This window comes from Carassius auratus, chromosome 32 (genome assembly GCF_003368295.1).
Source record: "Carassius auratus strain Wakin chromosome 32, ASM336829v1, whole genome shotgun sequence".
NCBI lineage: Eukaryota > Metazoa > Chordata > Actinopteri > Cypriniformes > Cyprinidae > Carassius > Carassius auratus.
The window spans coordinates 15,254,774-15,279,921 of NC_039274.1; the positions used below are offsets into that span (position 1 = coordinate 15,254,774).

Below are 25,148 nucleotides of genomic sequence, written 5' to 3' on the forward strand. Positions count from 1 at the left end.
TAAGAAATAATATGAAGTCAGCATGATTGTGAAAGGAAGAAAGAATCCAAGCAATGTCTCCAGTAGAGCCATAATACTACTGGCATCTGACTCCAGGTTTCTTTCACACTCCATTCTGGACTCCCTTTGAATGATCTCTTGTGTAACTAGACCAAGACAAGAGAAAAGCAGCGAAAGAGCCCAAGTGCTGATCAGCAGTGCTATCTCTCTTCTCTTGCTCATCATGGTCCACAACTGAGATTGTGGATGTCGAATCCGTAAACAACGATACAAACTCAGCATAGTCACTGTTATCACACTTGAGTATTCGCTGCAGTAGGTGAGTGCTATCAAAAACTTGCAGCTTACTTGGTCAATGCTCTCTAGGTCACTGTAGATCCACACGGGCAGGGTTATCAAACACATGATGTCCGCAGCTGCCAGATTCAGCATCAGATGAGCCGTGAAATTGTCCTTTTTGAAATGCCGAACTACGAAAATAATTACTGCAATATTACCAGGGATTCCAACCAAGAAGCAGAGACTCATCAGACCACTGGTGAACAGGTCAGCTGTAGTCCAGCTGGTGGAGTTTAAACTGGAGTCGCTGTAGTTCAGCATGACAGAGACAGTGTCGTTCTAAGACTTCTTCAGGGATCAGCACTTTAGCATTTACACACTTATTTATAACTTATTTCATCACTTCCCTACAAACACACCCACAGTTCTCATGAAATTCTTTCTTTCATAATCTCAGATCTAGACATGTCTACGCCTCTATCAATGTGAAACCAAAATTTTATAATAAAAAACAACAACAACAGATCTATGATATTCAACTGCTCTTTATTTTCATATATCATATACACTCAAAAACCGAAATGTCTGTTTACAATTTATTTGCACCTAGACTTCATACCAGATTTATTCAAACATACATATATAATTATAAGTGAAATAGGTAGCTTTAACGACCTGTCACATATCACATTTAAAATCATCAACATGGCATTCATTGTTAGAATTTCTTTGTAGAATGTACAGGTTTTGAAAACTGAGATCTTGTTCATTATCAGAAGTAAAGAAAGCACAAAGCTCTTTGTGATTATTGGACAGGAGGCTCAGATATGCAACAAATAATGTGAGGTGTAGAGAAAACCAGCGGATCCTGCAGAATTATGTAATTCATACGGTCAAATAGAGTCTGATTTAATGTCAGAAAATGTCTTCACACGTAGTATGAATTACTGTCTGACACTTTTTCACTGCATTTTGATGGATAGAATATATGTAGGACCAATGGTGAAAACTGTATTTTATCGGCCGTATCCCGATTATTGGTCAATAAATCCATATATATATATATGTATATATATATATATATATATATATATATATATATATATATATATATCCATCTGAAATTTTCATCTAAAATTAGGATTTTTATCAAGCTCCTATGCTTAGGTTGAGTCATTTTACTTTCATGGCAATGTGCAGGTCCTTTTCCAGGCTATTAAAGTGAACTAACTGAACATTAATATATGAGTCTGATAAATATCCTAATTTTAGGTGAAAATTTCAGATGGCACTTAGAGGCTTTTACATCTGAACTCTTCATATATATATATATATATATATATATATAGCCTATGTATAGGTGGTACTTACAATATTACCATTTAATTATGAATTTGATCCACTTAAACCATCTCAACACACACTGCTTAAGTCTCAGATGTCACGTTAGCTGTTTAAATACTGTAGGCTAGGCTATATAATATATTGTAAACTGTTTTCTCAAACAGTTATTCAATTAATGATCTCAGATGAAGGCACAAGGTTAGTTCTCAGAGTGTCTGATGTGATGCTTATTGTAAAACACAGAACTAAGAGATAGTAGTGACAACACTTTTCTTGCAAGAGATTCATAGGAACTGTACTAACTGAAGGTGGCTTCCAAATCAGCAGTATATGAGTCTCATGAGACACACATGCATGTCAGCAGTCTAAGCAACACAAGACGATAAACAATTAGTCACAGGCTTTCCATCTCCTTGTGGTGCTTCCGAGTAAAATACCACTGTTTAAGGGGGTTTTCTGTTCCTGTTTTCAAAGTCTACACGCTGTAAAAAAAAACCCCAAAAAACACCTTGCTATAATTTATGTCAACTTAAAATGGATTGAGATAACTTAAAAATCCAACTTAACTTAAGTTAAATATGTCAAGCACGGACACTTACTTTTTCAGCTGAAACAACACTATTACTTATTTGAATGTTGAATTTTAAGTTGTGATAACTAATTGCAGCAATCATTTTATATGAATACAAGTGAATCTAATTCCATGGTGTGGTTTACATTTCAGTAAATTACATTTCAAACTCATGGCTGTGTAAAAGTAGGAAACATATCAACTGCACAGTAAACAATAAGAACAATAATCACATTTCTTTAGTCAGCAACATTCACCTGATGGTGATTTTGTATGTTAAATGTACCTTCTTCGATATTAAACAATAGGCTACCACAACTGTAAACTTGTTCCATTAGGTTACTTACAGTGCCTTGTGAAGTATTCAGACCTATACAATTATATATATATATATATATATATATATATATATATATATATATATATATATATATATATATATATATATATATATATATATATATATGTATATTTCACATTAGTCTACACACCAGATTTTTGTATCATGTCTAATTACCATTTAGTAAAAAACTTGGAAACAAAGTTTGATTTACAGTATATGTACATACAGTTCCAGTCAAAAGTTTGATAAATGTCTATATTTTACCATGACATACTGCCATAATTGAAGCCTGCATTTATTTGAACAAAAATACAGAAATATTCAGCAAGGATAAGTTAAATTGATAAATAGTGATAGTCAAGACTTATATTGTTGTAAATTTTTCTATTTTTATAATTTTTAAACAACTTTTTAATCATCTGAAAATCCTAAAAGAATTATCACAGGTTATAAAATAAATATTAAGCATCACAATCAAATCAGCGTATTAGAATGATTTCTAAAGGATCATGTCATTAGGACTGGAATAATGAAAAATCAGCTTTGCACTAAATGTATTATATTTTTTAAGTATAATAAGTTTGAAAATTGTAATAATATTTCACAATATTACTGGGGTTTTGCAGGCTTGATGAGCATAAGAGACTACTTTCAAAAACATTAACAATAGTGACGTGTCCATACTTTTGACGGTAGTGTATAAGTAAAAATCTACAACATTTAAAAATTAAATGCACACAGTGTGTGCAGAATTATTTTTTACATATCTTTTATAACAGATTTACTCTTCACTCAAACCTGTTTGATCAACTTAATTTTTCGCAGCTGTTACTGAACATATAGGGTATAATTCCTCTTTATAAGACAACTAGAAGGTGAAATAAGTGTTACGAACCCCTCTTTAGAACTCGTAGAGAAAAGGGTTGCATAACATAAAGAAGGATACGTGAGACCTAAATGAAAGGCTAGAACATTTAAATAAACAAAACTAAGAAAACACGTATCATAACGGAATAAACACCAAAATACTTCTACAAAAATTACCAAACTATGATAAACAGAAACGAACAACGAGACACTTCAAAATATGAAAACAACAAAAAACAACCAAAAATTCCAAATGAAGAAAGACAAGAAAAGAAAAGCAAGCTGTTGGCAGGTGAGTCTCCTCTCTCCTCCCTCACAGCGTCATGCTCCGCTTCGGCGTCCTTAATAGCGTCGTTCACCAACACGTACAATGAGTCGCAGGTGTACAACGACGCGCAGGTGCACGGGGCGGACCTAGCAATCAAACTCAGACAGAAAAAGAAAGGACATTGTACATAAGAAACTCACAAGGCACAAGCCGTAACATAAGTAAGAAGATCCTTATACTGACTGTGCAGAATTATTAGGTACTTTTCCAGTAGGTACTGTGATAAAGTGGAAAAAAAATACTTAACACCTGATGAAAAGGATACAATAGTGATATTGCTAGCTGAGGGATCAAACATAAGATGGACAAACAACGGAGAGTCAGGACTGCTAAGAGAGGATTATTGGTGCCCCCCTGACCAACCTCCAAGATCTTTACACTTCCAGAGTAAGGGAAAGGGCTAGTAAAATCACTCTGGACCCCACACAGCCAGCAAACTCCCTCTTTGAAATGTTGCCCTCTGGTCTGCACTACAGAGCACTGAGCACTAAAACACACAGACACAAGAACATTTTCCCTCCCCAGGCAATATCCCACCCGAACAACACATAACACACCTCAGGACTGTACATCTGTAAATAGCACATATACACATTCACAATTCTGTCTGCTGACATTTTGTTTTTCCCTATATTTTATGACTGAATTGTTATTTATGAATTATTTTCTATTCTCTTTATTATTTGTGTTTTTATTACCTTAAATTATATGCATGTCTGCTCTATGTTCATACTCTCTGCACCTGTGTGTATATACACACTTTGCAATAAAGCTCTTTCTCATTCTTATCTTTCTGATTCAGATTCTGGTTAAGAGAAATTGCAAAAGTTTTGAATAGAATCTGGAGAAATGTGTTTCTCAAGAATTCTCAAGAAGGGCGGATGAGAAAGGAGAAGAAAAGAGGGATCTACGAAGAATAAAGAGAGAAATACGAAACCAGGTCAAGCTGTGGCTTGCCAAATGTTCCTCGGAGTTGTACATGTACGTTTCTGAGGGGAAAAAGAAACAAGGCTGGCCTCCGAGAAAGAAGCATAAAGAAAAGCGTCTCGAATGGGCAAAAAAAAAAAAGTACAGAGTTGGCCACCAAACCCACCTATTTTACAGTGCCTTGTTTATTCTGAAAGAAAAGCACTTCTCAAGTGATGCTCTCTGGAATGCAGTCGTCTCCACAGTAAGGTCTACTGGTGAAGAGTTTGACTGACTCTGTGGATAGAAGATGGATGGCTGTGGTAGAAAGAAAAGGGGGCTAGGTGAATAAGAGAAGGGACTAAGACTCAACTTTAAAAAGCTTTTTTTGTTCTTGTTGTTGTTGTTGCTTTTGCAGTTAGTAATGTTTAAAGATATTGATCATTTACAGTTTTCGTCTTATTTTATCATTTCCATTTGGTTCTACCCTAAAATGTTGTTGTAATAGTTGTGCTATTATCTCTGTACCTAATAATTCTACGCACCTCTTCTAAGAATTATTATTATATTTTGTTATTATAAAGCAAAGAAATCTTAAATAGTCAATATACAGTAAAAAAAAAAAAAGTAAATTGTTGTGCTTTTAAGAAATTCCTTGCTTCAATAAATCTTTTATTGATTGATTGATTGATCTATTTTATTAAAAGTTCAGTGTACCTAATAATTCCACACACACAGTAAATAAAACGGTTTAGGAATCGTATTTGTTTCGAGTGTTTTCTATTGGGGTTGGGGGGACTGACTCAAAGAAACAACTGAGAGACGGCGATATAACGTCATTACAATGATTACATTGCATTTTTTCTTCTATTTCCTCAAAATGTAGATATGCTGTCTAGTCAGGAAAAGGCTGATTTCCTCATAACAGCAGTGTGATTACTTCTCCATTACACTGGCTACTTTACGTTGTGTAAATCCAGTGTGGCAATCTATTGTTTTTAGGATATGTTGTAACATCTTATTGCGTTTTTATAGCCTCCTAAGACCCAGCCCATTGACTTATGTCCACTGTAGTGGACATTTGAGTTTCATCCCTCTCCTTGGAATCTTTTGTGCAAGTCTCTTAATTCCTGCTGTACTGTACAGAGGACATCCTGGGCTTTTCAGTGATAGCTATGTTATTTGATTGGCTGGGAGGCCGGGAACCCCCTCAATCTTTCAATCCAAAATGGACGGCATAGGAACTATTACATTTTATGGAAAGATGAAAGGTGAGTAAAATATTGTTTTGTTACTATGATAATCATATATTTTCTTGTTCATCAAGGTGTTAGGAATCATATATTTAGTTCTGTTAGCAAATACATTATGTATCTTTTGAAAAATTTGCTGAAAAATTTTATGAATGTCAATTATAGTGGACATCAGGACTATCTTCATGTAAATAATGACTCCACATTGTTATAGGAAACAGAACTGAAGCAGAAAGAATTCTTTACAAAATAGTCGAGGGAGATTCAGATTTAGAGTTGTCAGATGACGAGAGAGATGAGGATGAGTTTCAACCAGTGAGAGAAGACAGTGATGAAGAAGAGGAAGATGATGCCGAAGGCTCAGTTGAAGGGACAGATGCAGACACAGACACAGATACAGACAGGGATGAGCAGGAAACTCGACGCCCTCTGTGGGCTAGGAGTAATATGTATGTTTTATGCAGTTCCACAATTTTAAATTCAGCTGCATTGAGTATTTTAAACTGTTATTATTTATTATTTATCATTTATTATTATTTTTTTCCTTCATATCCGATTTGCACCTGTGTTACCTGGGCTTCTTGTGTGTCAAGTCCAATGCAATATTTTTTGAAAACCAAGCATGCAGAAAGATGCAGAAATAAGGGCTGCAAGAGCAAGACGTACATGAGATGTACCAAATGCAAGACGTTCCTCTGCATTACCAAAAAGAGAAATTGCTTCCAGGACTATCACCACTAACAAAGAACATACTAAGAACAAAATGAAAAGTGAAGGTAACACTAGATTGGATTCAGTTTGACAGAAGGACAAAAATCCCCCAAAAATCAGTTTCACATTAGTTCTATGTTCATTGTTCAAATAACACTAAAAGGATTCAAGGGGACCAATAAAAGGATATGGACATAACAAAGTGTTAAGCTTTAATAGTAAAGATGCAAAATGTAAGGGAAAGGATTCAAGAATGATAAATGTGTCTATTGTATAATCAAAATGTCTGTATTCTTGGATAATAGTCAATTTACAGCCCAAAATGTATGTATTCTTAGTTTAAAAAAACTTCATAATCTGGTATAATGTGTATCTACCAAATGTGTTTGTTTTCGTACTCAAATGATCCTGTTGTCCACTACAGTGGACAGTAAAACAAAAATAAAAACAAAAATGTATAAATTGTAGGATGGTTTTTTTTTAACCCTAAAAAGGTATGGAATCACAAAAAAATATGATTAGGAAAAAAAAAAAAAATTCCTTGGTTCTCAGGAGGCTATGAGAAGTTTTGATGCACCTCTAGATTGTGCACTGAGACCTGCATGGAGACAGCTACGATGTGATGGGAATAGAGTTTGAAGTAGAATTTAAAATGTCTTTCCTGCCATCTAGTGGATGATAACCACATTGCTCTGCTAGCAGACTATGGTCCAGAAAGTAATTTTTCCACTTTAAATGTTTAAAACATTGTACCATTACGGGAGATGAGGACTACTTTTGTATATCAGTGGCCAAGTAAAAAAAAAAAAAAATCTATATAAGGCATTTGATCGAACTTTAATTCATTCAGGTGGTACCCTTCTTTTACTTTTAGCTGCAATAAACTAATAATGGGTGACAAATATTGCTATGTATAGAACAACATTAGCTGCACTTTTAATATTTCATAAATATTTAATCTTAATAAAATGTAAATTTGTTCCCCTCACTTTGAACAGGGGTTCACACAGCTGATAAGGAATGTAAGACTTCCCGCAGTGTCACCTGTGGAGTTTCTAATCTCATGGAGTTTGGCTGAAGAAACTGGTAACGATGATTTGAGAGACGTTTCAAATATTTGAAACAAATTAATAATGTGGTGTGGAGCATAAAAAAAATGAAGAAAGTTACCAGAATCCGGGTCACCAGTTTGGTCAATCTTTGCCTTTGGCTGAATGCTCCCTGTATCACCTTCTTATGTAGGTAAAAATATGAAGTCAACTTGTGTAACTACACCAGGACAAGAGAAAAGCAGCGCCAGAGCCCAAGTGCTGATCAGCAGTGCTATCTCTCTTCTCTTGGTCATCATGGTCCACAACTGAGATTGTGGATGTTGAATCCGTAAACAACGATACAAACTCAGCATAGTCACTGTTATCACACTTGAGTATTCGCTGCAGTAGGTGAGTGCTATCAAAAACTTGCAGCTTACTTGGTCAATGCTCTCTAGGTCACTGTAGATCCACACGCGCAGGGTTATCAAACACATGATGTCCGCAGCTGCCAGATTCAGCATCAGATGAGCCGTGAAATTGTCCTTTTTGAAATGCCGAACTACGAAAAGAATTACTGCAATATTACCAGGGATTCCAACCAAGAAGCAGAGACTCATCAGACCACTGCTGACCAGGTCAGCTGCAGTCCAGATGGTGGAGTTTAAACTGGAGTTGCTGTAGTTCAGCATGACACAGACACACTAATGGACAATGTGCTGTGTTAGGACAAACTTCTTACAGATCACCACATTTATAACTTATTTCACTTGCTGACCTTCACACACATGGTGTGATGAAATGCTTTCCATCCTGTAGGTGGTTGATGTAGTAATTAAATAGGCCCTAAAATTCTTTTGGACATTTTCAACTTCCTTTAGTAGGTGAAATGTTGCTGTTTGTGCATGAAAAAAAAAAAAAAAACCCACACAAAACAAAACAAATAATAAATAAAATAAAACAAATTGCATATATATGTTCATGTAGGCCTACATACAATACCTGTCAAAACAATGGTACATTAATATCCTGAGGTGATGCATCGTAAGCCAAGTTACGAAAGATCTGCAAAGTTACAATGCACAAAGCCCACTCCAATGGGAGTATTTCTCTATATCAGTAAGCATTGTTTCTGACAAGGCTTACTCCCTGGGTTTCAGAAGGGTATTTGCAGGAGGATATTATTTTTCACGACACTGAGTGATTGAGTGACAACATACATTGGATTCTGTACATGCATGTATCGCTGTCCATTTTTTTATATAATTAAAAATAAATGTATTTTTAAATCATTTATTTCTATCAGCAAGAACTCTTATAACTCTCTTATTAACTTATAATGACCTCAACTAATGACTAAATAGTCTCTCTGTTGTTTTAACCACTGCATGGACATTTTGAGTTCGACTCAAAAAAATAACACCTTCAGACATGACCCTATACAGTCTCCTGTCCCCTTTAGATCTCCATTACTTTAAAATTGGGTTAAAATAAACACCAAATTACACAAATCTATAGCAACTACACCTAAAAAAGTAGGCTATAGGTTTAAAAAGATCTGATTATCCAGCATTTATTTTTTAATGTACAGTATTATTCGGTTTACTTTAATAAAAAGTAAGAAAAGATCCATTCTTTTCAAAAAAAAAAAAAAAAAAAAAAGAATTAATAATTTAGACATTTATTCATAATAAAGATTCCAAGTCTGTAACTCTGCATGTCCAGCAGATGGCAGGATATACCGATTTCAATGAGATATTCTTTTTACTGGGCTTAAACCAATAAAACCTGCATGAAGAAATCAGTTTAATAAGATACGGTCCATTGAATCTGGATCTGAGGTGCAGCTCTTTCCTGTCACTTTTCTTCGAGTGATTATGCTCTCAATCAGACAGATGTCATCAGAGGATTACAGGCATCATATTTTTGTTTGGGGATTGTGCTGTTTGTTTTACATATTTGAATGTGTCCTGTCACAGTGTTGGCAGAGCTTCTGCACCATCTCAACTTTTCTGTCAGCAGGGAAGCCATAATCCAGAATCAGACGTTTTCCTTATATATTCATAAACCTCTTTTGGAAAGCAGCAAATAAGCCTAAAGCCTGTATTGAGCACAGAATGTGTCTGGGGCTGATGCTCTACAACTTCTGGTTAGTGTAATAATTTGGGCATAGCAAATTTCACATTAATATGGAGGAAAAAAAAACACTTTCATTATTATTTTTAATGTAGAACATGACATAGCTAGAATACATAGAATATGATATGTTTTATTTATTAATTCATGGAATTGTTCAGATTGTATCTAACAATAAGTAAATGTTTTTATAGGATGACTCTCAGTTCTGTGGATTTGAATGCCATTGATGCTTATAAAGTTAGTTCTGACTTTATTCAAATACATAAACAGTTTAAACTTCTGAATATAGTGATTAAGGTGTTTATAGAGTGTGAAATGAGACCAAAATATGACAGTAGTTTTTCTCCTTCAAGTTCTAGATTTGGAAACTAATGGAAACAGGGCTCATTACACTCACCCTATATTTAATGAAGGCTTCCCCACTAAAAATGTAAAGGCTGAACTGTGATATTAAACACAAAATGTTCCCCACAGGACATGCTTGCAGGGAATAATACAGTGTGGCTATGTGTGGGAGCTGACAGGAGTCATTCGGATTGGGTTGACAGACAGCAGCGGTGCCTTGCTGAGGACCAGGGGAATTCTGGGTGATGTATGAATCTGCAGACAAATGAACTGTGAATGTGGGACTACAGTGAACTCCACCCCTCAGAGGTTAGAAATACACAGGCTGCCATATGAGAGAACAACATACGGTGTATCAACATATCACACATACTGAAAGCATGCTCTTTCATTTTAAATGTAGACACTATCATTTGGAATGCTTCATGTGACTTTAGTTCTTTCCATTACTAAAAGCAGATAAGTACACAGTCTTGTACTTTTGTATTTTTGTATTAATTTAGAATGTGGATGGTTCATAGTTCATATCAACTCAATTCACAGAAGACTTTTTAAAAATTAATTATGGGAGGAATTCTATCATAAAGGCTGTAGATGCTTCAGAATTCAAGAGTCATTGGTGAGTTAGAATGCTGCACTGGCCAGTTATGTAACCACATTCATAAATGTATATGTAATAATTGTATAAATGTAATAATTCACCATACTGGATTGTCAATAGAAGGCTATTGTTTCATGAGCTCAGTTTTATAGAGTAAGATTTAGCTCATGTCATGATGGCTAACACCTACAAATGTTTTAAATAAATGTTTATATAATTATTTTTTAAAACATGCTTATACATTGATATGTATTTTTTTTTCTTTCCTTGAGAATGAACTAAATGCATTACATTTCAGCACGCATCTGATTAATGTTGATTTAGCTTTAAAGTGTTTAGGTTAAATGAAAAAACAAAATATCCGACTGATTAGAATTGTAAACCAATTGAAATTCATAATACAAAGATTTCATAATCCTTAATTTTATAGCAAAATCAATTACTGACTTCAGTTGACAACTATTATGTACTGTATTTATATCCAACTTACCCACAAGGCTGTGATCTTCTGCCAGGAGCATTGGGCCAATCTGCTGGGTCCAGAATCAGGTGGTTTGTCTTTGTCTGGCATCTCAACTGAGACCTGTCCACTATGGGTGACCCTACCAGTAGTTGTGAAGTACTAGTGGTGTAGCACGTCAAGCTGCAAACCAAGTGAGGGACCCAAACCTACCCTAACCCTACTGTTTAAAATCAACCGCATGGAGCAATGCATGGAAAGATTCCAGCGACAGGAAATAAACACAATGACAACTGCTCAGAAAACACTGGTAAACGCATGTCAACACACTGGAAACTATCAAAAACCACATAACAGGGCACTAAAATCAGCTAAAAAAACTGCAGAAGAACTGCATTTATCGACACATTGACAGCCACCAAAAACATCCTAACAACCACACTGCAATGTGCTAAAAACTTACTCTATAAACTATAAACTTGCTCTATAATTACATACAATCTATACAGTATTTACATACAGTATGTAAATCTGGCTGTTTCCATGTGACACTATGATTACTCAGTGTCTAGGCTTATTTCTACATGGTTCCTCAGGCAGGGCTCTTCACTGATGTCCATGTGGATTCGTGGAGTGAAGCTTCTGCTGGTTGTGGAGGACGCATTCATCAGGCTGCTCCGTCTTCACCAGTGTAGGGCAGTTGAGCACCTCCCAAAGGCGCTGCTTGATCTTCAGTCCCGGCTTAAGGCTTTAGGGACGTTGCCGACCGCAGCGTGTTTTCATCATGGGCTCCACCACAGAGTGGTAAATGTCCTGGTAGCCCAGCACGCTGCTGCTGTGGATGGGGACTGGCTCTTCCCGATGACACAGAGGCCCCACTGAAGAGACTGAGGCTGCTGGACAGATGTTTGGAAGAACAGCAGAGTTCTTCAAGTAGTGCTCTTCCAAACCTCTGGGTCTTTGAGCTTTGGCAGATAAGCAGCTGTAAGAGTGATTTAATCTGATTACAGCTGCCAGCTGTGAAAGCTCACAGGGATCTTGAATGGAAGAGACGGCCTCCACCAAGAATCCTCTCAGATGTGTGGGAAGAGTCCTGGTTCTTCTCAGGTAAAGCTGCTCCATGCTGAGGAATCAAGAATAAGTTCAGAGACAGGACAAATTACGGAAACTCAGCAAACTGTAAAGAGCTTGTAGCATGCGTGATCAGGCTTCAAGGCATCAGAGACAGTGTGATGATTTCAGATATCAACTCAAGCTGCTGTACTGACATGGAATGATGATGCTCATTTAAATGTAAACCAGCCTTGACATCAGCAGTAAGTCCATTAGAGCAGCAATGTGCTGGTGTGAGGTTGCTTTGCTGCTTCAGAGCCTTGGAAACTTGCAGTAATTTAGGGAAACGTGTCTTGTCCAATATATTGTACAGTCTGAGTTGTATGCCCCTGCACTACCTCTCCAGCAGTTTACTCTTTTATTGCCCTTCACATTTACATTTAGTCATTTAGCAGATGCTTTAAAGGTTTCAAATAAGGAGTTGTGCATGTTCTGAAAGAAAGGGCCGGATCTTCTTGATGTTGAATAAAGCAAATCTGCAGAAACAGACAGTTTTAGCAATGTGGTCTGAGAAAGTTAGCTGATCATCAATCATAACTCATATCAATCATAAAAGGTTTTTGGCTGTTTTCGAAGGAGTTATGGTTGATGTGCCTAACTTGATGGTGAAATTGTGATGGAACGATGGGTTTGCTGGAATCACAAGCAGTTCTGTCTTGGCAAGGTTGAGTTGAAGGTGATAGTCCTTCATCCAGCAAGGAATGTCTGTTAGACTCTTTAAAATAAGGATTAATGGTCACACTTTACTCTAGGGTCCAATTCTCACTATTAACTAACCATTAACTATGACTTTTGCCTCAATTAACTCCTTATTTGCTGCTTATTAATAGTTTATAAGGTAGTTGTTAAGTTTAGGGTATTGGGTAGGATTATGGATGTCATGCATTATATGTACTTTATAAGCATTAATAAACATCCAATATGTTAATAATAGACATGCTAATAAGCAACTAGTTATTAGTGTGAATTGGACCCTATACTAAAGTGTTACCGGATTTATAAAATCATTGAAACTTGACTCTAAATATTTATCCTCTGTTTAATCATATACTCTCTCACATACACATACTTTCTATACTCTGTATCCTCAGGCAATCCTGATAATATTTGGCTCCCTCGAAGATATATACAGGAATCCAGTACATGAAAGAATAAAATTGCAATCCATCATTGACAATGCTAGTCTCCACACACTTCACAGTCGGCACAGGAACAAGGGGAGTGACGCGCACCCATCAACATGTGCTGTTTTGCAGAGATTATCTCACCAAACAAACCTTCTGAAATTTTGGGAGCGCTCCAGTCCGTGCAAGAACAATAAAGTCAATAAAGCTGCGTGAAATGCACAAATCATACAGTGACATTCTGTGGCTGTTCACGAGCCAAACTCTTAGACTTACTCGCAACTGTAGTTTAGAGTGACATTCAAATTGCTTTATTGCATTCCGTCTGACATGTCGAGAGAGAAACAGTTCAGGAAATCAACACTCAGGGTACAAATTACATCAGGCTTGACATGGTATGTGTGACAACTGAAATTACCCTACCCAAAAACAAACACAAAGAAAACAATGGTCTAATTTTGATCAATTAGTCAGGTTTGAACCTGGTATTGTGCTTGACGTATTGCTATATTGATGCTGAGGTCCACATGACTGTTGTAGCAACATGGCATATAAATACTAGAGGTTGCTAATGTAATTAAAGTTGCATGTTTGATGTTTATATTATGAATATAACATCATTTTGTGAATGCCAGCTTGATGTCACCAGGTATAAAATACATCATAGTTGATTTATAGCTATACTGCTGCTTTCAACACTCACATGCATCTAAGTTCAAAGGCTAAGATGTCTTGTTATATTATCTACCATTCCACATGAAACAATATCTCAGCTAGGCCTTTTTTCAATGCTTTTTGCTTATCATTTAATGGTCAAGCTATTGTTCAATCTGTGGCTTAATTGCAAAATGATTCCCGTTGTATCTTACTTCATAGAGTGCAACATTTTCCGGAAGTAAAAATCCTGTTCATTTTCTCCATTTTAATTTGTAATTTTTGTAATTTTAACTGATTATTCTTTAAAGACATACCTGTTGCGAGCAACAGGGGTGTTAATTGATACGACTGTGTAAACTGTCACTACTTTCATGTCTTATTATACAACGTGGATTCACTCTGTTTCATAAAAACACATCTTATATCTTACAAATCTATTTGCAGTGAAAATCACAGGATGTTAGTATTTATAAATTCTATAATATTGTTGCACCTTTCATCTTGTTCATCTTGTGTTTTTTACATTGTGATGGTCTTTTCTTTTCTTAGAGGAGGGGTGACAATAATATACAGGTAAAATGATCCAATAATTTAAATTGAAATGGATTCGAGATTTATTTATTTGGTGAGTCACCAGTGGTGAATCACTCGGCAGATGGACTTGTGCCCAGGCCTGCTCTGTGTAAATCATTAGCCAGCAGCAAATGCTACCTGCTTTATCTCTTTAGTGTATCACTTTACAGAACGAACAGTTTCAAATGGACAACTGCAGGCACACAGTGAGTGGAAAAATGGCAGGGTTAAAAATAAGAAAATGAAAAAATGGTAACTGTTAACTTCTGGCCCCTCATTCCCCCCAGACAGTCTTTTGTATGTTTCTGGCAGTGCGATTAGTCACCAGTGAGTGGTTTAATTTGACAGTGATTATTACCATGTTAACTGCGAACTGATGGAGCCAATTATCGACTCAAAGTATGATGTCACTATTTTTTGGGATAGAGAGATAAGGCCATGCAAGCAGCCAGAGGGGTTTTATTGTGGAAAAGATGATGACCATTTATTTTTGTGTTCCTCATACAATACCAAATGTTAATTTAATTTAAATTTGTTTCTAAAATGTGATTTCTGAGAGAAAGACTCTTTAGAAAAAAGTGCTTTTTAGTGAATCAAATACTGCAGAACCAATTTAGAATCAGCATTACTTAATTGAATTACTTAACTTTTATGTAAGGTAAATACACTTAAAATCTACTAAAACCCAGACCTTGTCCAACAGCTCTGATGTACAGTACCAAATTTTTGGCCACGTTTTTATTGTCCTTCTCAGCTTCTATGAGTGTGGATGTTAGGTTCGTTGGCTGTTTTAAGAGTGTGGCTGCAGGTATTCTACTGTCTATTTGACTCAGGATTAATCTGATCCGAGTGTTACAGACACCACACGGCAGTGGCAAGCAATGGCAATAATATGGCCACAGTGTGGAGTGCTAGCTGCAGGAACTTTCTAGATTAATGACGGGTTTAACAGATACTTACTTTCACACTCCCAGGCGCCTGCACAGGGAAATCTTACTGGACCAAGCACCAAACATGATCTCTGTTAAAATCTCCATGCAATGCTACCTGCTTAAGGAAACATTATGCCTGAACTTGCTTTGGATTCCCCCACGAGGTGGATCTTAACCATAATGCTTTCTACACATGTGCAGGGGTGGAGGTATATGTAGTAATGTTTGAGTTCTTAAGCAGCAGGGGTCTGAGGACGCTTCATAGCAGGGGATGCAGGAGAATAAGAAAACAATTGTAAATAAAACAGAATGGGTTGAAGAAAAAACATAGTAAACCCAATGTTTTGCTTGGAACCCGACAGGATGTGGGATGAAGGGGAGCAGGAAACAAAATATAGAGCTTAGTGAACCCTCCAACACACAAACATGCCTTTCACTTTGACTCTTTTAAATAAGCTGTTCAAGTGCAGACATGCTCCAACTGATTTCGTTTACTCCGTGTCCAAAATGCGGGTTCCTCTGTAGCCTCTGGAATTGGAAGGTTGCTGCTTTAAATAATTATTATAAATGAGATACTGAAAAACTTGAGACAGCAGTGAACATGCTTTTGACAGCCAAAAGAAGATAAATAGGGTGAAAATGTAGGGTGATATGGTGAAAACCACAAATGGAGATTGAAAGATAGAGAATGGGAAATATGAGAGGCTTTTGTTGAGTGCCAAATATGGGTTCCCATACTGCAGATGTTGCCTTCTTTGAAGCACATTCTAACCATCCTAGAGGGAGTCGACCAATAACCCAGGTGTAGACACACTTTCCTTCACTGGGCTGTGTAATTTATGGCAACAAGAGTGCCTGAGGGAGTCACCAGAGAGGGGTATTCCCTGTCGAAACGAGATCCTTGTTGCTGGCAGCAGCCCTGGACGGAGTCAGTGATGAGAACCAATATAGATCTAACAATGCAGAAAGTCATGAGCAAAGAACAGAAAGAGGCCCCTCGTGTCTCTTGTATACACATCCTCTCAGGCCTCTCAAGCTTGGAGTTGCATGTCCTGCACAGCTCACCCTGAACAGCTCTCACAGTTCGACAGACTTGAATGCCTGAGTGGGCCTCCTTCAATCAGCTGAATCATGAAATGTTTTAAGAATGGTGTCATTGTAACAGGTAAAATAAAATTGTAATGTATTTTGCCAAAATGTTTGTTCATGTTGTAAAATAATTCTGAGATTAATTGAATATAATGTGTTAAGTACATCTGAAAGAAAAGGATATGGGGACACCTACAGGCGAGTATGATAACAATTGAGTTAAGTCGGCCATATTCTCTTCAGTTTTATGAAGCTGTTGAGGAGAATGGTAGGTGGAAAATCTCTCTCCGGTCGAACAGAAATAAAATGTTGTCAGGCATGATTTTATTTATCCTTAAGGTCAAAATGTGTACTAAAAGTGTTTTATTTCATGTTTGAGTCATAAGAGACATAGAGTTGATGAATAATTGCAGTTATATGAAACTCAATGTCGAGCACGTTAGGAGCACATGGTATTTTTATCTTTTGTATTTTCACGTTATTTTTACACTTATTTATTTTTGACAGTTACGTGACCGGATGAGCTGTACTTAATCTGTTTGGTGTCATTTCACATATTCTCAGGTATGATGTACTAATGTTTGTATGATGCTATGTTTTCTGTGTTTGGGAAAAAAAGAATGAGCTCTTAATTACAAAGATATTGATTTATTGTTGAATTGATAAATCAGTTTTATGAAGCTGTTGAGGAGAATGTTACGTGACCGGATGAGCTGTACTTAATCTGTTTGGTGTCATTTCACATATTCTCAGATATTTTCGACTCAGTAAACGTGCGATTGATGAGCTCAGCCTTGGTCTCTGTGTGGTCCTTTCCGGGAGGGTCGAGAGAACGAACCAGTAGAGAGGGGTTACAATGGTGCCGTGATTCCCGTTTGTGATCAATTCAATGCCGATCTCCGGGGGGACGACGACAACAAGGCCTACAGCAGAGAACAAGGAGGACGTCGCACGTGTCATCCGTTCAAGTGGACTGTGATTGCCAGATTCTCCGGTTAAAGATTTTTTTTAATTTTTTTTCTCTTTTCTTCTCTGACGAACTTTTAAAAGGGAAAAATACATTTCGTTGGACTGCAGATAAGTAAAGTGATTTAAACAACAGTTTTATTTGATTAATCTGACTTTTGAGTTTAGCTTTAGAATATTTTGAATCTTTTGCATTTGAGAAAATGGCTGAGGGTGGTGCAGAAAATTCCTTTTTCGGGATTGGACGGGGTAAATATCGGATGCAGTTCTCTGACACCAAGCCAGGGTCAGGTGAATTCGGTTATAAGGCTCACATTCCTTATGGTACTAGGGGGAATTATGTAGCTCATGATGTAAACAAAACTTTCCCTATTACTTCTACCCCAAAGCCATGCAATGTAGAGGGTTCTAGCGATCGAGACGTCAGCGATTTCGGGGCTATAGTTAAAGAATTGGGCAGACAAATTGGTGACTCAGTAACGGCCAACATTTTGTCAGGGGGTGAATTTCCCAGAACTACTAATGGTAATAACACAGGCTCTCAATGTGCTAATCTTGATTTGTCACAGTTGAATGTCATTCTGAAATCAGATGAAAGAGACCCCCCAGTGTTTAGAGGGGATGGGTTAGGCAGATGTGACATTCAAGAATGGATTGATATGATGCAAGTTTACCTGCAAAAGAGAAATGTCAGGATTACTGAACAGGCTAATGAGATTGTTGGTCATCTAATGGGCAGGGCCAAAGACATTGTGAAAGTAGCCCTACGCAGCAACCCTGCCCTTGACTGCACGAATCACCCTGAGATTATTTACAGTATACTAAAGAAACACTTTAGTGACGTGTCTTACTCAAGCATGCCACTCGCAGACTTTTACAGTACATTGCCTAAACACGGTGAAAATCCCTTTGACTACTGGCTTCGTCTTAATAAGGCAGCAGATATAGCCGACGAGTGTCTCAGGGGACAGGGTAGAAGAATGGACAACTTAAATTCTGAAGTTGCAATGATGTTTGTGAGGAATTGTCCACACCCTGATTTAGCACGCACTTTTAAAGTAAGGCCGCTAGAATGCTGGACCGCGAAAGACGTTCAGGAGCTTTTGGACAGTTTCCAACGTGAGCTTAAACTAAGACCGAACCCTAACACCTACCCAGTCTGCCATAATTCACAAACGTCCATACAAAATTGTGGAAATTCTAACGTTGTTTCTGAGTCTGCATTAGTGTGTCTGAAGCAGGGGACAAATGGGCCTGGTGAAACTAAGCAGGATGCGAAGGATCAGTCTGGACTGGATCGAATGGCTGACATGCTCGCTCAGTTGATCGAAGTCTTGAAGACAAAGGAGAAGAGTAAACCTGAGTATGAGTCTTCTGGGAGACTGCACAGAAGGAACGTTGTGGGACCGAGGAACTGTAAGATTTGTGGCGACACAACGCACACTACAATCGACCACTGCAGATCTGATCATTTATGTTTTAGATGTCATGGCTCTGGTCACTCAAAACGTGACTGCACAGCAAAATTTCCAAATTCAGCTTCTACACTAACATCACCTAATGGTCAGGGAAACTGACACGCCCACATTCGGAGAGGGGGGGTGTGGGTGACTTTGAAAATTCCCTCAAAGCAGATACAGACTTCGAAGCTTTGTTTAGCTCCTTTAAGAATATATGTCCTGATTCCCAGAAAGTCGTCTTTCAAAACATACAACGCGTTGAATGCTCAGATACACTCTTTTACACACCTGTTCGTATTAATGATTCACTCACCGTGAGTGCAATGTTGGATACCGGCTCTATGGCCTGTACATTAAATGATTCAATTGTCAGTACACTGAGAGAACACGGTGTTTTGGATAATGTAGATGAAGAAGATACCAACATCGTTTTAGTTGGATGCGGCGGCAAACGAGTATTTCCAAAGTGCACGCTTGAGCTTAAGCTGGACGTTTACGGTTGTGACCTTATTGTCCCATGTCTCGTTGTTCCAGGCCAAGGAGATGATCTCATTTTGGGGACTAACGTCATTAAACATCTTGTCCACAGGCTGAAAGATTCTGACAGATATTGGGAACTGATATCTACGCCCAGTGAAACTAATCTGGAAAGTGACGAGTTCTTGTCTATGATGGCTGGTGTATGTCGATGGAAAGGTGGAACATTTCCCGATGTTGTTGGTACTGTTAAACTACAACATGCAGTTACACTTTTGCCTGGACAAGAGCATCTTGTCTGGGGTAAACTCCCCATTAAGTCATGTAGCCAACCGGGCAGTACTGTTATGGTGGAACCATCTAGACTTCGTTCTGCCTCCAGGAATGTTCTAGTGTGTCGTATTGTCACTCCACTTTGGGGCGATGGATGGATTCCCCTTAAACTGATCAACCCTAGTGATAGGCCAGTAACCGTGAGGCGAAACGCCAAAGTGGCTGACGTTTACCCCTGTATTGCATTAGAGGATGTGTGCGAAACTAACCCTGAGCTTCCACTTCGTTCAAGCGTTCAGCAGTCAGCTGCTGAGTTGGATAAGTCGGATACACTGACCGACAGGCTGCGAAAGTGTGGATTGGAGACCCTTGATCTGGAAAATTGTGAAGTTTCTAAATTCTGGAAGGTGAAACTATGTGACTTAGTGCTCGAGTATGAATCTATCTTTTCCAGACATTCTCTTGATTGTGGTGAAGTCAAGGACTTTGTGCACAGAATCCGTCTGTTTGACGAAAGGCCCTTTCGCTTACCATACAGACGAGTTCCCCCTTCACAATACCAGAAGTTACGTGTCGCTTTGAATGAAATGGAGGAAAGGGGTATAATCCGTAAGTCAGTCAGCGAATTCGCATCACCTCTGGTTCTGTGCTGGAAAAAAGATGGCAATCTTCGTATATGCACTGATTTTCGCTGGCTTAATGCGCGAACAGTGAAAGATGCGCACCCCCTACCTCATCAGGAGGACTGTCTTGCAGCACTGGGTGGCAATTCGTTCTTTAGCACAATGGATTTGACCTCGGGATTCTATAACATCCCGTTACATGAGGATGACAAAAAATATACAGCGTTCACAACACCGGTTGGACTGCATGAATACAATAGGCTCCCACAAGGCCTCTGTAACTCACCCGCAAGCTTCATGCGTATGATGACTAGGATCTTTGGTGAGCAGAATTTTCTGTCACTGTTGTGCTACCTGGATGATTTAATGGTCTTCGCACCTACTGAAGAAATTGCATTGCAGAGGCTTGAAACTGTTTTCGGAATGCTGAAAAAGCACAATTTGAAACTGTCGCCGAAGAAATGCCACTTCTTAAGACGTTCTGTGAAATTCCTCGGTCATCTGATTACAGAGGGAGGTGTATCTACGGACCCTGGAAAAGTTGAGGCAATTACTAAAATTACTTCTGCGGATTTGATGTGTCCAGATGGTGTCACTCCATCAGTTAAGAAAATTCAGTCTTTTCTTGGCCTCATTATGTGGTACCAGCGCTTCATCGAGAATTGTTCGTCCCTCGCACGACCACTTTTTGCTCTGACTAGCGGAGTTAAGAAAGCTAGAGGTGTTGGGCGTGGAGGAGCTCCTGCGTCCAGAAAACTCACTCCCGATGACTGGTCTCCAGCTTGTGAGGCGGCTCTGTTGGCTTTAAAGGAAGCCCTTCTGTCCAATGTTGTCCTTGCACATCCCGACTTTTCCAGACCTTTTATTCTTGCTACTGACGCTTCGTCTGAGGGATTGGGCGCCGTGCTTTCGCAACTGAGTCCTGGAGAAAGCAGGTCGCGACCCATTGCATTTGCGAGTAAGTCACTTTCTAGGGCGCAATCCAGATATCCAGCACACCGCCTTGAGTTTCTTGCTCTCAAATGGGCCGTATGTGATAAATTTAGCCACTGGCTAAAAGGACATCAGTTCACAGCCTGGACAGATAACAATCCCCTGACACATATCTTGACCAAACCTAGGCTCGACGCCTGCGAACAAAGATGGGTGGCTAAACTCGCTGCCTTCGAGTTTGACATCAAATATGTTCCTGGGCCGAAGAACTCCATAGCTGACGCCTTGAGTAGGCAGCCTTTTGCAGACCGTCATGTTAGTCACCGCATAGTAAGGGAACCTTATGATAAGTTGGTAGCAGAGTCAGTAAATCATTCCTTTGCTGCTGTCCAGGATGTTTTCCGGTTGTCCAATGCCAGTCAGCAAGTGATTGACAGTGCAGAGGACCCAGCAGATGCCTGTGAGCAGTCAGGAGTCAATAGAGATGATGATGTGCCCGGGAGTTTTTCGAGTGCTGAAGTGTCAGCTGTCTTTTCTAATCACCTTTCTTGGGATGAAAGCACACGAACACGGGCCACTTCTCTTGCTGGACTTGTCCAACAGATCGCGGATGTTGGGTTTGATGCCCTTCCCTCTTATTCACGCCAAGAGCTGAGAGACAAACAGATCGAGGATGAACATTTGCAGAAAGTGATATACTATGTTGACCGGAAACGTAGGCCTTCGGGACGTGAGCGCATGAGGGACCCCACTGCTGTGCGTAAGCTTATGAAACAGTGGGAGAAGCTATTATTAAACGATGGTGTCTTGTAACGTGTTTCAAAAGATCCCATAACGCGTCACAAACGTTTTCAGTACGTGGTACCTTCTTCCCTGACTGCTGAAGTTCTCAGAGGATGTCACGACGAGGCTGGACACCAAGGCCAGTATAGAACACTTGACTTGTCTCGTCGACGCTTTTATTGGACAGACATGGAACGTGATGTTCGTGAATATGTGAAAGTGTGTGGTCGCTGTGTGCTGGCAAAGACACCGGAGCCTGAGGGGCGAGCTCTATTGGAAAGTATCAGGACCTCTGCTCCTCTTGAGTTAGTCTGCATTGATTTCTGGACAGCGGAGGATTCTCAGAATAGGTCAGTTGATGTTTTAGTGGTCACTGACCATTTTACCAAACTGGCTCATGCTTTTCGCTGCCCAGACCAGTCAGCTAAGTCAGTAGCGAGGCAGCTCTGGGACAACTATTTCTGTTACTATGGTTTCCCAGAGCGCATTCATTCCGATCAGGGGGCAAATTTCTGTAGTGAGCTCATCAGGCATTTGCTTGAATTTTCTGGTGTTAGGAAGACGAGAACAACACCATATCATCCTATGGGCAACGGAATCACAGAAAGATTTAATCGAACACTGGGAAACATGATCAGAGCCCTTGAACCGCGCCCAAAGCAAGATTGGCCTCGAATGCTACATACTTTAACATTTGTGTACAATTGCACTGTGCACGAGACTACAGGGTTTCCTCCCTTTTATCTAATGTTTGGCCGTACCCCTAGACTGCCAATTGATGTTGTTTTCAAGAGTGTACTGTGGGATGATTCGAACAACTCTCTTCCTAAGTATATAGAGTCTCTGAGTAGAGATTTGAGGGATGCTCTTGCTGTTGCAGAGGCTAACACATCTAAAGAACAGTCTCATCAAGCGCACATGTACAATCGCAAAAATAAAGGTGTGCGAATTGAAGTTGGCGACAGGGTCCTATTAGCCAATAGGAGTGAACGCGGAAAGCACAAACTCTCAGACAAGTGGGAAAATGTAGTGTATACTGTGGTCGATTGTGATCCTAAGACTCACATTTTCAAGATTAAGCACCCTGTGTCTGGTCAGCTAAAGGTGGTCCACAGAAATCTTCTTTTGTGTGTTAATTTCCTCCCTTTGAGTGACACTGTGGGTAAAGCTGATGATGAGAGTGTATTTTCTGTAGATGATGGTGCGTCTGACAATTGTTCTGTATCTTCTGATGATTCAATGCCTGATGGTCAAGGCCCAGTTGTGGCTGAGGGTGATCCTCAGATGATTGAGTTATGTGATGCTCATGATTCAAATGGGGTTGTTAATGTTCCATTGCAGAGTGTGGTCTCTGGAAATGATTCTCCGGACCGACAGGTCTTTCTGGGTAGTCCTGAAAAAAGGGATGTTTGTAATTCTGGCCCTGATGTTGAGGGTACGATTGATGGTACTGAGTTACCAGGTCAGAGATCAAAGTTTGGAAGATTGTTGAAACCAGTGAATCGCCTTATTTCTTCTATGAATCAACATACCTTGTTTCAGAACAGAAAGCAAACACTGAATAAATGGTCTATTTCGATTCTTAGTCTGAAGTAATGACGTGTTAAATTCAGTGTATTGTGGTAATCTTTGAGGGAATAGGAATTGCTAAAATGAAATGTAAGAGGCACTTCATTTGGGTCATGATCAAGGAAAAGTGATATGCGCAGCACTTCTTCCTGTCAGTTCTTTATATGAACAGTTGTTACTGATCAAAAGCAATAATGCTAAGTATGGCAATTCAAAGTTGTCTGAGTTTTCAGACGAAAAGAAAAAACACTGGTTTCGTTTGTTTTGTTTTTGTTTACCACATTTTGGCAAATTCAGTGGGGGAGAATGTAACAGGTAAAATAAAATTGTAATGTATTTTGCCAAAATGTTTGTTCATGTTGTAAAATAATTCTGAGATTAATTGAATATAATGTGTTAAGTACATCTGAAAGAAAAGGATATGGGGACACCTACAGGCGAGTATGATAACAATTGAGTTAAGTCGGCCATATTCTCTTCAGTTTTATGAAGCTGTTGAGGAGAATGGTAGGTGGAAAATCTCTCTCCGGTCGAACAGAAATAAAATGTTGTCAGGCATGATTTTATTTATCCTTAAGGTCAAAATGTGTACTAAAAGTGTTTTATTTCATGTTTGAGTCATAAGAGACATAGAGTTGATGAATAATTGCAGTTATATGAAACTCAATGTCGAGCACGTTAGGAGCACATGGTATTTTTATCTTTTGTATTTTCACGTTATTTTTACACTTATTTATTTTTGACAGTTACGTGACCGGATGAGCTGTACTTAATCTGTTTGGTGTCATTTCACATATTCTCAGGTATGATGTACTAATGTTTGTATGATGCTATGTTTTCTGTGTTTGGGAAAAAAAGAATGAGCTCTTAATTACAAAGATATTGATTTATTGTTGAATTGATAAATCAGTTTTATGAAGCTGTTGAGGAGAATGTTACGTGACCGGATGAGCTGTACTTAATCTGTTTGGTGTCATTTCACATATTCTCAGATATTTTCGACTCAGTAAACGTGCGATTGATGAGCTCAGCCTTGGTCTCTGTGTGGTCCTTTCCGGGAGGGTCGAGAGAACGAACCAGTAGAGAGGGGTTACATCATCACACCAAAGACTTATTGTACAAGGCATTGCCACTGGGGGAGCAGGTGAGCAGCTAAAAGAGGTGATGCAATTTGTTTATATATATATTGTTTAAATAACATAAAACATGTATTTTCTATGACACCTTTGTATCCTGTGCAAGAGTGTATCTTCTGAACCTAACAGCTAGTGGGGCATAAAAGAACATTTTATATGGAAATGTATGATTGTATGAATTTGTTTGTCAAAACATAAAATAGAATTTGCCATGAGAGTGTTGGCTGTAAGGAGACATACATTCTGTGGTCCTGATAAAGTG

General features: G+C 38.6%; 1 protein-coding gene across 1 annotated transcript; it reads left to right on the forward strand.

Moving 5' to 3' along the window:
• Positions 1-16,906: 16,906 nt before the first annotated feature.
• On the forward strand, positions 16,907-22,211 carry LOC113052387 (uncharacterized). Its single transcript, XM_026216835.1, has 3 exons — positions 16,907-16,934; positions 17,174-17,230; positions 17,420-22,211. The coding sequence occupies exon 3, from the start codon at positions 19,416-19,418 to the stop codon at positions 22,209-22,211; it is 2,796 nt and encodes a 931-aa protein (XP_026072620.1). The 5' UTR covers positions 16,907-16,934; positions 17,174-17,230; positions 17,420-19,415.
• Positions 22,212-25,148: the final 2,937 nt, after the last annotated feature.

Excerpts from the sequence above, each read along its gene's own strand:
- LOC113052387 (XM_026216835.1), top strand. The coding sequence starts at position 19,416 with ATGTTGGATACCGGCTCTATGGCCTGTACATTAAATGATTCAATTGTC.